This window comes from Watersipora subatra, chromosome 4, assembly GCF_963576615.1.
Source record: "Watersipora subatra chromosome 4, tzWatSuba1.1, whole genome shotgun sequence".
Classification (NCBI taxonomy): Eukaryota; Metazoa; Bryozoa; class Gymnolaemata; order Cheilostomatida; family Watersiporidae; genus Watersipora; species Watersipora subatra.
The window spans coordinates 12,120,344-12,133,194 of NC_088711.1; the positions used below are offsets into that span (position 1 = coordinate 12,120,344).

General features: G+C 36.7%; 1 protein-coding gene across 1 annotated transcript; it reads left to right on the forward strand.

The window, feature by feature from the left end:
- On the forward strand, nucleotides 1–5,366 carry LOC137393203 (PRKCA-binding protein-like). Its single transcript, XM_068079651.1, has 2 exons — nucleotides 1–106; nucleotides 3,677–5,366. Exon 2 carries the CDS (start codon nucleotides 3,701–3,703, stop codon nucleotides 4,967–4,969), a length of 1,269 nt encoding a protein of 422 aa, XP_067935752.1. The 5' UTR covers nucleotides 1–106; nucleotides 3,677–3,700; the 3' UTR covers nucleotides 4,970–5,366.
- The last annotated feature ends 7,485 nt before the right edge of the window (nucleotides 5,367–12,851 follow it).

The window sequence follows — 12,851 nt, forward strand, 5'->3', positions numbered from 1 at the left end:
AGTTGCCACAATGTCCAGAGCTGATGCGCTTCTAAGAGCCATGAAAGTGAATGATAGTTGAAGCTAAGGAATTTACATTAAGACTTGAGTTTGTCTATTCACCAAGGTGAGTTTACACCAAAGACATGTTTACACCAATGTTTTGACTGTCAGACTTTTTATACTGCTCCTAATTAGCTAGACACTTTAAAAATTCTATAATCTATTCATTTTAAAAAAGTTGAGTATACTTTAAAGTGCTGAGTGGACCCCTGTAACACTCAGTTAACTGATGAAGCATCAGATAAGCAACAACTGCAAGTAAATATCTCAGCTACTAGCTATACTACAGTGCAGTAACTGCACAAAGGTTTGCTCTCACAATTGATTTTTTGCTTCAAAGTTTCAGCACTACGTTTTTATGGATGTCAGTGGTTTTCTAAAGTTGTTGAACTTGAGGTGATCTTTCTAATGACCATTCCTTACAAAATATGCTATATTTGAGTTGAGTAGTGTAAATGCTCCTTTTTGCATGAGCCTAGACCATAGTCAACTTTAGTAATACAACTGCCAGTGGTTAAGGAGCCTGTTAGAACCAAGAATACATTATATAATATCATATATTCAAATGCAGGACAAGAATATATATCGGTAAACATGTATAGGAATGGTCAAGATGCAAATAGAGACAGGATATAAATCGATAGCAGCGCTGTATAAAGCAGGCCGACTAGGATCAATTTTATCATGGGTCATTTACTTGACTGAACTACACTGAATTCAACTTGATAGCCAAGTTACTAGTATAAAATTAGTAATGTAGAAAGTCTTGATTTTATCACAAACAAGCATCTACAGTAGGATGATTTCTAACACTGTTGTTTGAGGATTCAAATACATTAGCCCTATGGTTTAATATGGGGAAGCTGACTGTACTGACACTGGGTATAGTTTTACCATTAATTTTTTCAGGTAGAAGAACAAGCTAATTTTGGAGGTTTCTCTAAAATTTTAAAAGATAAAAATGGTTTATCTAGTTTTTTTGAACACTGAGGTCATCAGTAACTAGTAGTGGTAAAACTAGACAACTGCATGGGCTACGGGCCTACTTGTTATCAGTGCAGTTCAAGTTAAACCTCTCCTTGCGATCACCTCAATGTTTGACGCAATGTTTGAGCAAATATTTGATGGTACTAGAGTTTTATTACCGCTCAGCCCCCAAACTGGGTGATTCTACAAACATTCTGGTGGTTGAGCAGTCATTCCTGTGTACTAAACTAACTAGCTGTAAGATGGACTCCGATTCATAACTGGGATGACTTTGGTAAAGAAACTAACTATTTTGTCTTGTTGTAAAACTAACACTTTGTTCCAGTATAGCTTGTGTTCAATAAAGTGCTGAACAAACTATGAGTATAATTAGTTGGAGGTATATATATGTCTATCGCTAATAGAAAAGTTGGTGCAAAGGCTAAATATGACCTTTCATTCTCATCTAAAGTCTAATTTAGCAAGACAACTAAACTCTTAGAATACAATTTAAATGTTTTAAGTTATTTCTCATATCTGCATTTTAAAGTCATTCGGTTAACTAAATGCAGATTTGTTTGACATATTGTCCGCTTCCATAATATGTGTGTAGTGTTTCAGTTAGTTTGTCTCCCAGAGCTCCTAAAACCTCTGTACCCTTATTTTAATCACAGCTTACTCGTTTACATAATATTGCATCTTTGCTTCTTCTGCAAAGAAAATTGTGTAGCTGTCTCCATTTGTGTAGTAGCAATTTTTCATCCGTGGACATTTTTGAACCCATCGGCATATTTTTTGCTGTTGTATGGATTTCTAATGATGGCGATGACATATACAGTGAAACATGGATAACTCGCCCTCGGATATAGCGAACACATGGTTAACTCGACTGGATTTGCTTGGTCCGTTCCCACGCAATGATAAATGGCTCTATATAACTCGAATTCAACACTGTTATAACGAACTGTTTTTTGCCCAACGGCTACCGAAACGGTTGCTATCGCTTTAGAAAATCACTTTATTCCAAGCCATAGAGGTAAACCTCATCTTTTCGTAATTCATAAGCGTCATTATTACCTCCATCGGCAAAATATTTTTGTCAACGACTGTTCTAAAGGTTTGGTGAAATTTGATTTATACTGCTATACGATGAACAGCACGGGCTAGCTGGGTCACGGGCGCAAGGATTTTCGCCACGCACATACAAAACAAAAACAGCATGTTGTTTTTGTTTTGTATTTGCGTGGCGAAAATCCTTGAGTGCGTGACCCGGCTAGCCCGTGATGAATAGTTTTCCGACGTTGATTCCATGTTGAATTAACGTCGGAATGTTGAATGTTTAAAACGTCTTAAGAATTGTTGTAGTCAAACGTATACGTTGTCTTAGCTAAAAAAAACTATTCATCGTTTGACCTAAACACAAAATACGTGTGTACATTCAATAAGTATCCATTCAAAAAGCGTGAGTGATATACAATGTACCGTTAAACCTCGTAAAACTTTTAATTGAACTGCCTCGGAGTGTTGCTCTTAACGAATCCCAGGTAAAGTAAGGTAATCTTTCCATAAACTTCAAGAAAGATCGGCAAAATTGATCGTGGGTAAAACGCTCAAAAGAAAAAGATGTCTTTTCTTTGAGCATTTCAGCAACGATCAAGTTTTGCCAATGTCAATCTAAAAAAACGTCCTGGCAATAACATCACCTCAAACAACAAACCAATCTCAAGTGATAGAAAAATCTCTATACTTTTTGATAAAAACGTTTTAAACTTTACATTAGAAGCATTTAATTTGAAACAAGCCATTTGTGCTTTTGATTTATATTATAGTTTGTATATGTTCATGTATCTACTAATAAATAAGTAAATACATGGACTTGTGACAGTGCTCTGATAACTTGAACACTCTGATAATTCGAACACTTTTGCTCGGTCCCTTGAAGTTTGAGTTATCCGAGTTTCACTGTATTTATATATCATAGACTTCTTAAATGGGTATAAATGTTTGTGACTTAGCTGGTAAATTCTTGATTTGATTGCAATTGTTTTTTCATTTAAGTTTGATGAATTTTAGGATGAACAATGAGGATTTTCGGATATTCTAATGTATTTGGATTATGTATGTAATAATTGCGTATAAGTGAATTAAACTCTACATTTATTACAACTTTGAATGTTTCACATTGATTTTGATGATTTAGATTATGGCAAAATGCTCAAGTATTGTGTAGAAAATATATGGATGAGTAGGTATACAGTAAATTATTTCATTTTTTAATAAAACACAAAAAATATTGATATCCAAACAGTTAATTAAGGTAAATTTTCAAGATAATAAGGTGTGTGAAGTTGCAAATAGCTTCAAACAATCTTAATTTACATAAATAAAATAAATAATTAAAAGGAGGGAGATGTGTAGTTCTCCATTGATAGCATATGATGATCTATCTCCGTACTAAACTGCTAAAACTTTAGACAAACGGCCATTTTAGTTATTTGTTTTTAACGTGTTGTTGGTGTGATGGGATTGGCGATGGGCAAGTCATACAGTATTAAAAGATTAATTTTGGAATCCATTGACAAAAAGTTCACCCCCCCCATTGTTAATAATCAATGTTTCTCTGCACAATAGATTTACTTTAGTATTTCTATAATTGCCCATCTTGTAGGTCATCTATTCGGTTTTTGGCACGATGAGTCGTAATATATATGATGATGAGGATGAAGTGTTAGATGAAGACACCCTTGGAATGAAGGTTACCTCTGGTACTGCCACACTGGAGAGGAATGAAAAGAACATGATAGGAATTTCCATAGGCGGTGGCGCTCCCTATTGTCCCTGTCTTTACGTGGTGCAAATATTTGACAACACCCCAGCCGCTAAAGATGGTTCCCTCGCTGCCGGGGATGAGCTCGTAGCCATCAATGGAAAGTCAGTCAAAGGCTTTGCTAAAGGGGAAGTAGCTAAATTAATTCAGCAGTCACCTTCTGGTCCAGTTACAATTCATTATAATAAACTCCACGCTGATCCCAAACAGGGAAAGTCACTGGATATCGTGCTTAAGAAGGTCAAACACAAAATAGTTGAGAACATCAGCTCCTCCACTGCTGACGCCCTTGGTCTGTCCAGGGCCATCCTCACCAATGACTCTCTGGTGAAGAGGCACAACGAGCTGGAGAGGATTGCCCAGATGTACAAAGGACTGGTTGATCACAGTAGAAAAGTCTTGAAAGCATTTTTCAGTCTCTCGCAAGTACATAGAGAGTTTGGAAATGTCTTCAGCTGCATTGGTGTTCGTGAGCCGTTACCCGGTGCCAGTGAAGCCTTCACCAAGTTTGGAAATGCTCATCGAAATATGGAGAAGTATGCAATTGAAACCTTGAAAAAGTTAAAACCCATGATTTCTGACCTCAATACATATCTAACCAAAGCAGTGCCCGACACTCGTCTAACTATTAAGAAATATCTCAGTGCTAAGTTTGAGTACCTAAGCTACTGCTTAAAAGTGAAGGAAATGGATGATGAAGAATACAGCTATAACATGGTACGAGAACCACTTTATCGTGTGGAGACAGGAAACTATGAATATAGATTGGTGCTTCGTTGTCGTCAGGAAGCTAGAAAGCAGTTTGCTCGGCTCCGTGCAGACGTTCTGGTTAAGATCGAATTACTTGATAACAAGCACGTGCAAGACACAGTGGTTCAGCTTCAGAAGTTTGTATCAGCCATTGCGCAGTTTCATACACAATGCTATGAGGTAATGCAGGGAGCTACTGTGTTTCCTATAGAAGTAGAGCTCTTTGAGCAAACTTTTAGTTATAATCCGAGTGGCCAGATCAACGATGGGCTTGAGGAAGAAGGTATTGATGCATCTATGACTGATCAAATGGCTGACCTCAATCTCGATGCAGCGGCTTCTCCCGCATCACACTCTGTTGATGATCTCTTAGATCTGAATTAGTATTCAGCAAGCTGTGCTCATCATGTTTTTCTATACATTCTTGTAAACTATAGACACATCTGATGCAGCTTACACAATACTCTCTACGCATAGCTAAGGGGTGAAGTATTTTGTATTCTGCGATGTCTGAATCAATTGTCTCATCTATATTTTGTAAATTCTGTTTTTATAGTTTTGTTGCTGCTAGTCTACAGCCTGTCTAGTTTAAATAGAAAGTGTTTATCGATGATTTAATTTGTTATTAGTAATATTATTATAAATGTTGTTTTTATTGTTGTTAATGCATGTTGTTCTTCCGTCACAAGTGTTACTATCAAAAGACCAGAATTTCAAGACAAGTCTCTCTATGCTTTGGAGTTATTTAGTGGAAAATACACATAGTTGAATTGAACTACAATTTTAATTTTCTCGTTTCTCCATCTTTCTCTCCCAATATTAACCAATATAGCCCAAATTGTCCGAACAATTACATGTACATGCCAAATAACATATAAGAGTCGCCTACTCGCTGTTTGATACTTCATGAGAAGAAAACTCTGATGTTAATGTATTTGTTGTGAATGAGATCTCTTACAGGGTTTCATAGATCAAAATAGAAAGGCAATCAAGTGCTCAATATACATTGTCAAATCTGTAAGTCTTGTAACGGTTAGTACCAATGTATGTACCCGGTAGTTTGCTCTTGACTTAGCGAGTCGTAAAGTTTACTGTGTTGGTTTTTAGTGACCAAAATATACAAAATTATTTTCGTCCTTCTCTATCTAAAACTAGGAAAGTTAAGAAATCAATTTGCATGCAAGGCTCTAAGAAAATTTTGTTTTTGCATATAGTATGAAAAACTAGCTCGCTGATTGTGTATTTTTGCTTTTGCCATTTTTTCTATTTACCATGGAGCGAAAACTCCCGCGCAGGCCTACTCAGCTCCGCTGTCATAGAAACGTATTTGTTCATGATTATCATATCAGCCCTAAAAAAAAGAGCATGTCTGAAAACAACAAAAAACGCTGTAATTTTTTTGTATTGTATAGGTCCAGCCAACAGAACCTTCACAAACGCTTTCTGTTGCAACTTATCTTTTCACTCACACAGTAGGTACTATTACAAAAATTTTGTGTAGTTCCTTCCATTCTTAGATGTAGAAACTTGGAGGCTGGTTACCACAACTTTGCTAAATCGTTAGTTGCAACCAACTACCAACATGGTTAGTAGTCTCGTATTCCATCTCTTCCTAATCCAATTAGTCAGCCATCACGGACAACTAACAGGAGATGAAAACAGGTTTACATCCCGCCAAAATAGTAGCCGCAAAAAAAAACGTGCCTAAGTAACGTTTACGGGCATCAAAAACTTTTTCATAATGTTGGTTACGATAGTCTGAATAATAAAGCGCATTATTTCATTTATTCAGTAATTAAAATTCATTTTTCAATACGGGACTTTATCTTATGTTGTATTTGTTTGTTCTAGTATAACTCTATTCTGATTACACGATTTAACAAATTTATCTCTGTTGTGTTAGAGATCAGAGTTGTCAGACGCAACCTGGGCTTTCAACCAGGGTAATATATAAAATATTACGATATGGGTATGAGACAGCCACTAACCTTTGAATGACTGTTTTCTTTGGATGCTCAAAATTGTCAGGTATCACTCAGCCAAACAGGGTAACTGTTTTAAACTATTTGGTAGCCGCTGTGGCAGCACATGGTGTAGTAATATGTACAAAGCAACACTTTTTTACTTGATTTTGCTGACTGAGAGCAGTGTAAGGTAACTACCAGATTGATAAAAACAACTGTCTATCTAACAGGCTGCCGAGTCTTTTCATTCTTGGAAAACCGCTCATGCATCTGCCTTATGTGGCATTTTATCAGCGAATTTCTATTTTGTAACCGGTGAATTGAAATAGATGATTGCTTGAAGATGTTCTTCTCGAAGGCCTTACTAGACAATGAAGCTAAGAGCCATCCCCAATAAGTGTTGTTATTCAGAAGTTCAGTACTGTTCATGATTTTTTTAACTGGCTGTATGTGAGTGTATTTATGAGTATACGGGTATAGATTTGTGTACCAGTGCTTGTGTAGTAGATGCGCTCAAGGTATATGAAGTTTTTGTATTGATGTACATGTGCTATTGACAATGTATGCATAATTGTTTTTGTGTTGATACATTTATGTGCATTTACTCGTACATTATCTTCCGTGGATCTATGTCTGTGTGTCAGCATATGTACTGTACATGATTAGTTAATCTGCTCAGTCAGATTGTTCCACTTTATAGACGCACTAGACTGATCTTTTATAACCTGCCAACCTCATGCTATTGTCAACATTGTCTATATTATTCAGTTATGTAAGCAGCCTCACAAGAGGACGGAAGGTACAACACAAGCCCAACAAGCCAGAGCAACGCAGTGACTGACATGTGACTCTTCAATTTACTAAAAAATGGGAAAAGTTCAGGTGCTGATGAGATCTGTAAGAACGACCTTCTCATTCGATCATGACTGCTAAGTGTTCAACATCCATATTTTAAGTCATTACTGACTTTTAAATTCCTGTCTGATTGGACCTTAGCTCATGTTTCTCCTTGACACAAACTTGGACCATTGAACCAGCCAATAATCACAGGTTCATATCTCTCACCTTGTATATGTTGTACACTGCTCCAGCTCATAGTACTTCAACGCTTGAATATTGTTCTAGATAAAGTACTACATAATCGTCAACATTGGTTTCATAAGGGACTGTCCTGTGAAATATCACTACGTGGAACCTTTCGTGAGATAGCTAAAATAGTGACGAAGGAAGTACTGTTGACGCACTGTTAAACTTTACAAAGGCGTTCAACAAGGTGTCACACAAACCGTTAATACAAAAGCTAGCCATGATGCATGTCAGCAAACAAACTAGTGTGGATTCATGATTTTCTCATGAACTGTAAACAAAAAGTTGTAATCAAAGGATGATAATCCAGCAACGTGACAATTACGTCACGGCTCTTCAAGGACCTATGGTGCCTTACTATGGTGTATGGCGCCTTACAGTGCCTCGTGTTGCGTGTTCGCAACTCGAGTTGTACAACTCGAGTTGCGAACACGCAACGCGAGGCACTGTAAGGCGCCATAAGGACCCGTGCTCGAACTATTACTGTTTCTAGCATACGCAAATGATCTGTCTCATAGCATTTCCGGCAGCGCAAGCTCATTTGCTGACAAAACACTAATATATCAAACTGTGACCCTTACTAAAGACAAAATCGACTTCCAAAAAGTAGATTGACGATAAGTTTGGGCGTGTGATGCGTGTTATTTAACATTAGCGGATGCTTGATAATGACATTCAACCCTACTGCATCGTCTCCATCTCAAAATTATCGTTTAGATGGTACTCCTCTCAACTTTGTTTAAGTGACCAATTATCTTGAAGTAATACTGCAATCAGATCTCAAATTTAATATACAAACTGTCGCACCTCGACATACGACAAATTTGAAATATGAGTAAAACTCCGAGCAAATTTTTGCTTTGGGACACGAGACAAATTTGAGATACAAGCATACAAGACAGTTCCCAATGCAACCGTTAGGTGGTCAAGTATGCGAGAGGCTACTTACAAAAACAGCATCACTTGGTCTTTCTCATTGGATCAGTTTGACCAAGTTTTAAAAGGCCGGCTAAAATTAAAGTCAAAAGCAAGACAAAAAATGCCAAGCAAAAAAAAATAGAATTAAGTTTTGTGTAAGATTAAAACTTATTACTATTATCAAGTGGGTGTGTAGTAGTGTTGGGCCGGTATTGGGCTATCCGCTTTTACCGATACCGAGGGATTCTCGGTATCCGAGGAAACCAATCATTTTCGGTGACAGCTAGTTATCTGTGGCCGGTTTGATATGATCGGTATTTATCCGTAAAAGCCTATTGGTAAATGGTTATACGGATATCCGGATAGATTTTTAAAACGCTTACTTGACGAACATGCTAATCTCAGCACGCGTTGGCGAACAAATTCAACGAAAATTTCCACGCGATGGGAGGATGTATAAAGACTCTAATGGGACTGGAGACTCTAATTGGACTGCGTATAATTATGTGATTACATTACCTGATTACAATATGTGATAGTAAGATTTCTGTAAACTGTTTCAGTATATTTAACAAAGAGAGCCCCTTGCCATTATCTATCTGTTCTCTAATATACATAACGTTTGTAGCAATAACTATATTTTTAATAGAATAAACAATAAAAACATATATCATGAAACTTATATTTCCATCTTTCTTTTCTTTTTTGGCTTGCTAAAACAAGGAGTCTCCTTGCCGTAACATTATACTGCTGACTAAAGAATGTTTTTTGCAAAGGCTACTTTTTGCACAACGATAAAAGTTGTTCGAAACAGTTATGGTTTAAAGTTTAAACCATTAAACTTTAAACCATTTAAAGACACACACTGATAACCACATACCGAACAATAGTACCGACAATACCGAACTTTCTTAGTTGGCAAAGGATACCGAAGATGGTAAATACCGAGGATACCGATACCGGGAAAACCGATAAAAAAGTGCAAGGATATCCAATCCGACACTAAATTAGATACCAGCCCAACACTAGTGTATAGTAAGCTACATTTGTTCAAGTTACAGCATGTTATGCCGTTTCTTTAACACTGCCATTAGCCGCTACTGCCTGTCTCGAAGGTAAGAACTCCATGCAGTACTGTACATAATAATGTTACATTGTATCACAGATCATAACCATTAGATTGGTATTTGTTACTTTGTGAATGCAGGTGGCTAATTCAAAAAAATTTAAAAAGTTTTTTTCAGTGAAATCTTGTTGTAAGTGGCTTTTTCAGAGAGTGGGAGCGGATCAATTTTGACATATGAGCTCAGTCCCGGAATGCATTAATTAAGCTCGTATGTCGAGGTATGACTGTACAGGATAAAATATCCTAAGCTAATCGCCAGATTGGCATCATCAAGCATGCATTCTATCCTAAATCCATCACAGCATTCTATTGCAAATTTTAGCCTACATAAGTCTTTGCAGACCGCATGTCGTATGCGCAGCTATGGTATGAGATACATTTATCAACAAGCTAGTCAAATACATTGAGACAGTACAAATCAAAGCTGTCAGATATGCATAAAATGTAAAAGGGGGAGAAAGTATTACTGTTGCACGTGAAAAGCTCAAAATTTGTGCATGTTCTGATAAGTGCACGAAAACAAGGCGCACACTCTTACACGTATTCTAGCTAATGAAGAAAGTCTTAGTACACTGTCAAGCTCATATGATGAACTGATGCAAGGTCGACAGGCAACAATGGCTTCCATCAGAGTAACAACTAGAAAAGATCCACCATAAATATCCGTCAAAAAGCCTGTCTAGCATAACAGCTTCCTTCCACGAGTACTAGGTGGTTTCCTCCACAAGCCTTTAGAGAAATAAGTTCAAAGATTGTTTACTAATTCTCTAATTCTAAGTTTCATAGTGTGATATGACACTATTGACAAATGATGTCCTAAATTTGAGAGGCACATTTCTTGCATATGCTTCTTGCATATGCTGAGTTCAAAAGGAGAAAATAAGGACAGATGGTATTTTTTGAAACCAATGTCAACATCAGCGCGTGTATTAGTTAGCCAGGCCAAGAGGCAAGAGTTGCACAGCGCATTTGTGCTTTATGACTCTGAGCAGAGCCGTATAGCTTCACTATGGAGCCTTACAGTGCCTCGCGTTCCATGTTCTCAAACTCAGTTGTTGAACTCGAGTTGCTGTTCAAAGAACTTGGGCTGGGTTTTTGATGAACTCGAGTTGTGTTTACAACTCGAGTTATATTTACAAACTAGAGTTTGTAAAAATAAGGTGCAATATACTGGTATTACGGTAGCATAACCGGAGATCTGATTATATTAACAATGGTACACCGACAGGCACCACTTAGCTAATAGAAATTAAACTATGTATGTACTGTAAAACTAAAATTTATGACGAATTAGAGTGTCCCGGGTTTGCAACTCGAGCTGATAAACCGAGTTGGATCATTGCCAACTCGAAAAAAGCAACTCGGGTTTTTCAACTCGCTTTTGAGCAGATTTTTCCGTTTGCAGAAGCCGAGTTTTTCAAAACTAGTTTATAACTTGTGCGTTGTAAACTCGAGTTTCTGGTGAAAGCAATAAGTTTTAGTTTTACAGTACATACATAGTTTAATTTCTATTAGCTAACGTGTGCCTGTTGGTGTATCATTATTAAAACGAGATCTATGATTATGCTACCGTAATACCAGTATATTGCACCTTATTTTTTACAAACTCGAGTTTGTAAATATAACTGGGTTTATCAACTCGAGTTGCTAACTTGAGGCACTGTAACTTAGGCGCCGTACTTAACAGAAATTATGGACGGTTAGGCGACAGTCAATAGGGCGACAGACACTTAGACGTCACTTTCGGTTCGAAAGGCGACAACTTCAGACGGAAGGGCGACACAGCGGACAAACAGGCGACAATTCTGAGGGCAGGATTAATTCAAAATATTAAGTCGTGTTATGCTGTTGTGAATTAGTAGTGAACACTGACAAGACACCAACTTTATTGATGCCCAGATCGGAAATCTTGCATTAGTATATTTTTCACGTATCGCTCCACCTTATTTCCTTGGCATCTATTACCTGTTTATATCCTCATTAATCTGATTACATTATTATTATTTTACACACAGTAGAATTTCATATTGTATTAATGAATGTACCAACTATTCATTTAATATAGATGGTTATGATTAAAAAAACTGCTGAGATTAATCTGTCTTTAATCGCCCAACTATTCTTCTGTTCATCCTTTTCCACAAATTTAACTCTAGAGTTTGTCAACTCTACTCGCTCAGAAGTCATTTAGACAGTCACTATTTTCTTTTTCACTTCCTTCCTTGAATGCTTGGGAAAACTGGCAAGTTGCTTATCAGTGTGGCAAGAGTCTGAGATTTCTTACTGCCTAATATATGACATCATAGAGGTACCAACTTTTTTAATCCCTTTGAAGTGATGCATTCTTGAGTCACTAGCATACCGCTGTTGATGAGTCATTATACTATCTCTGGCTCATGTATCGTGTATTAGGACCCTCAGTAGTAGCTCTCTAACTAATGTATATTCTTGTTCTAATTGCAGTATGAAAATAAATACATATGAGTTTAGCTTGATACATTTTAATAAATTTGCTTTTTGGTATATTTATACAAATAGTAAAACTGATTTTTATCATATATAACTTTTAAAAATATGTATATCAATAGTTTGAAGGATTAATTTTTTTACAATAACTTATTCTGATTGATACTGCGTAGATAAACCCATCTAGCGATAGAACTTCTCTTTCCTATCTAGAATGATGAGATCAGGTTCACGGTTATAAATTGGCAACTGAATATTACTTTCTGCTAATTCTAAAACTTATATGAAAATATAATTTGAATTACAGGAGTATAATTATACACAGTGACTCGGAGGTACTTGAATGCACTTGCACTTCCAATCATACACAAAAATAATAGCAGGAAATTCCTCACACCACTATTTAATAAAGTTGTCATTAAAGTTCAAGCCGATTGCTGTCTATGTAATATCTTCCCGCCGTTTCTGAAGTCTGTCCTTTATTAAAATAGTTGTGTATAAAAAGATTCATAGTGCGTGTTAAAATGCAAAATATAGTATATGATGTGGCACATGGCAGCATTAACCTGCAGCTGAGTATATATCACAAAAGTCTTTGAGGTGTTGATCACTCCTCATTGTCTCAAACTACAAGTTGTGTGTGCCATCCGGATCTGTGACAAGGGTGATTCGGTCAAATATCTCAAGTGACTCTAAGGGTAACATG

What these genes read in the sequence shown, in the direction of transcription:
- LOC137393203 (XM_068079651.1), top strand. Translation starts at nt 3,701, where the DNA reads ATGAGTCGTAATATATATGATGATGAGGATGAAGTGTTAGATGAAGAC.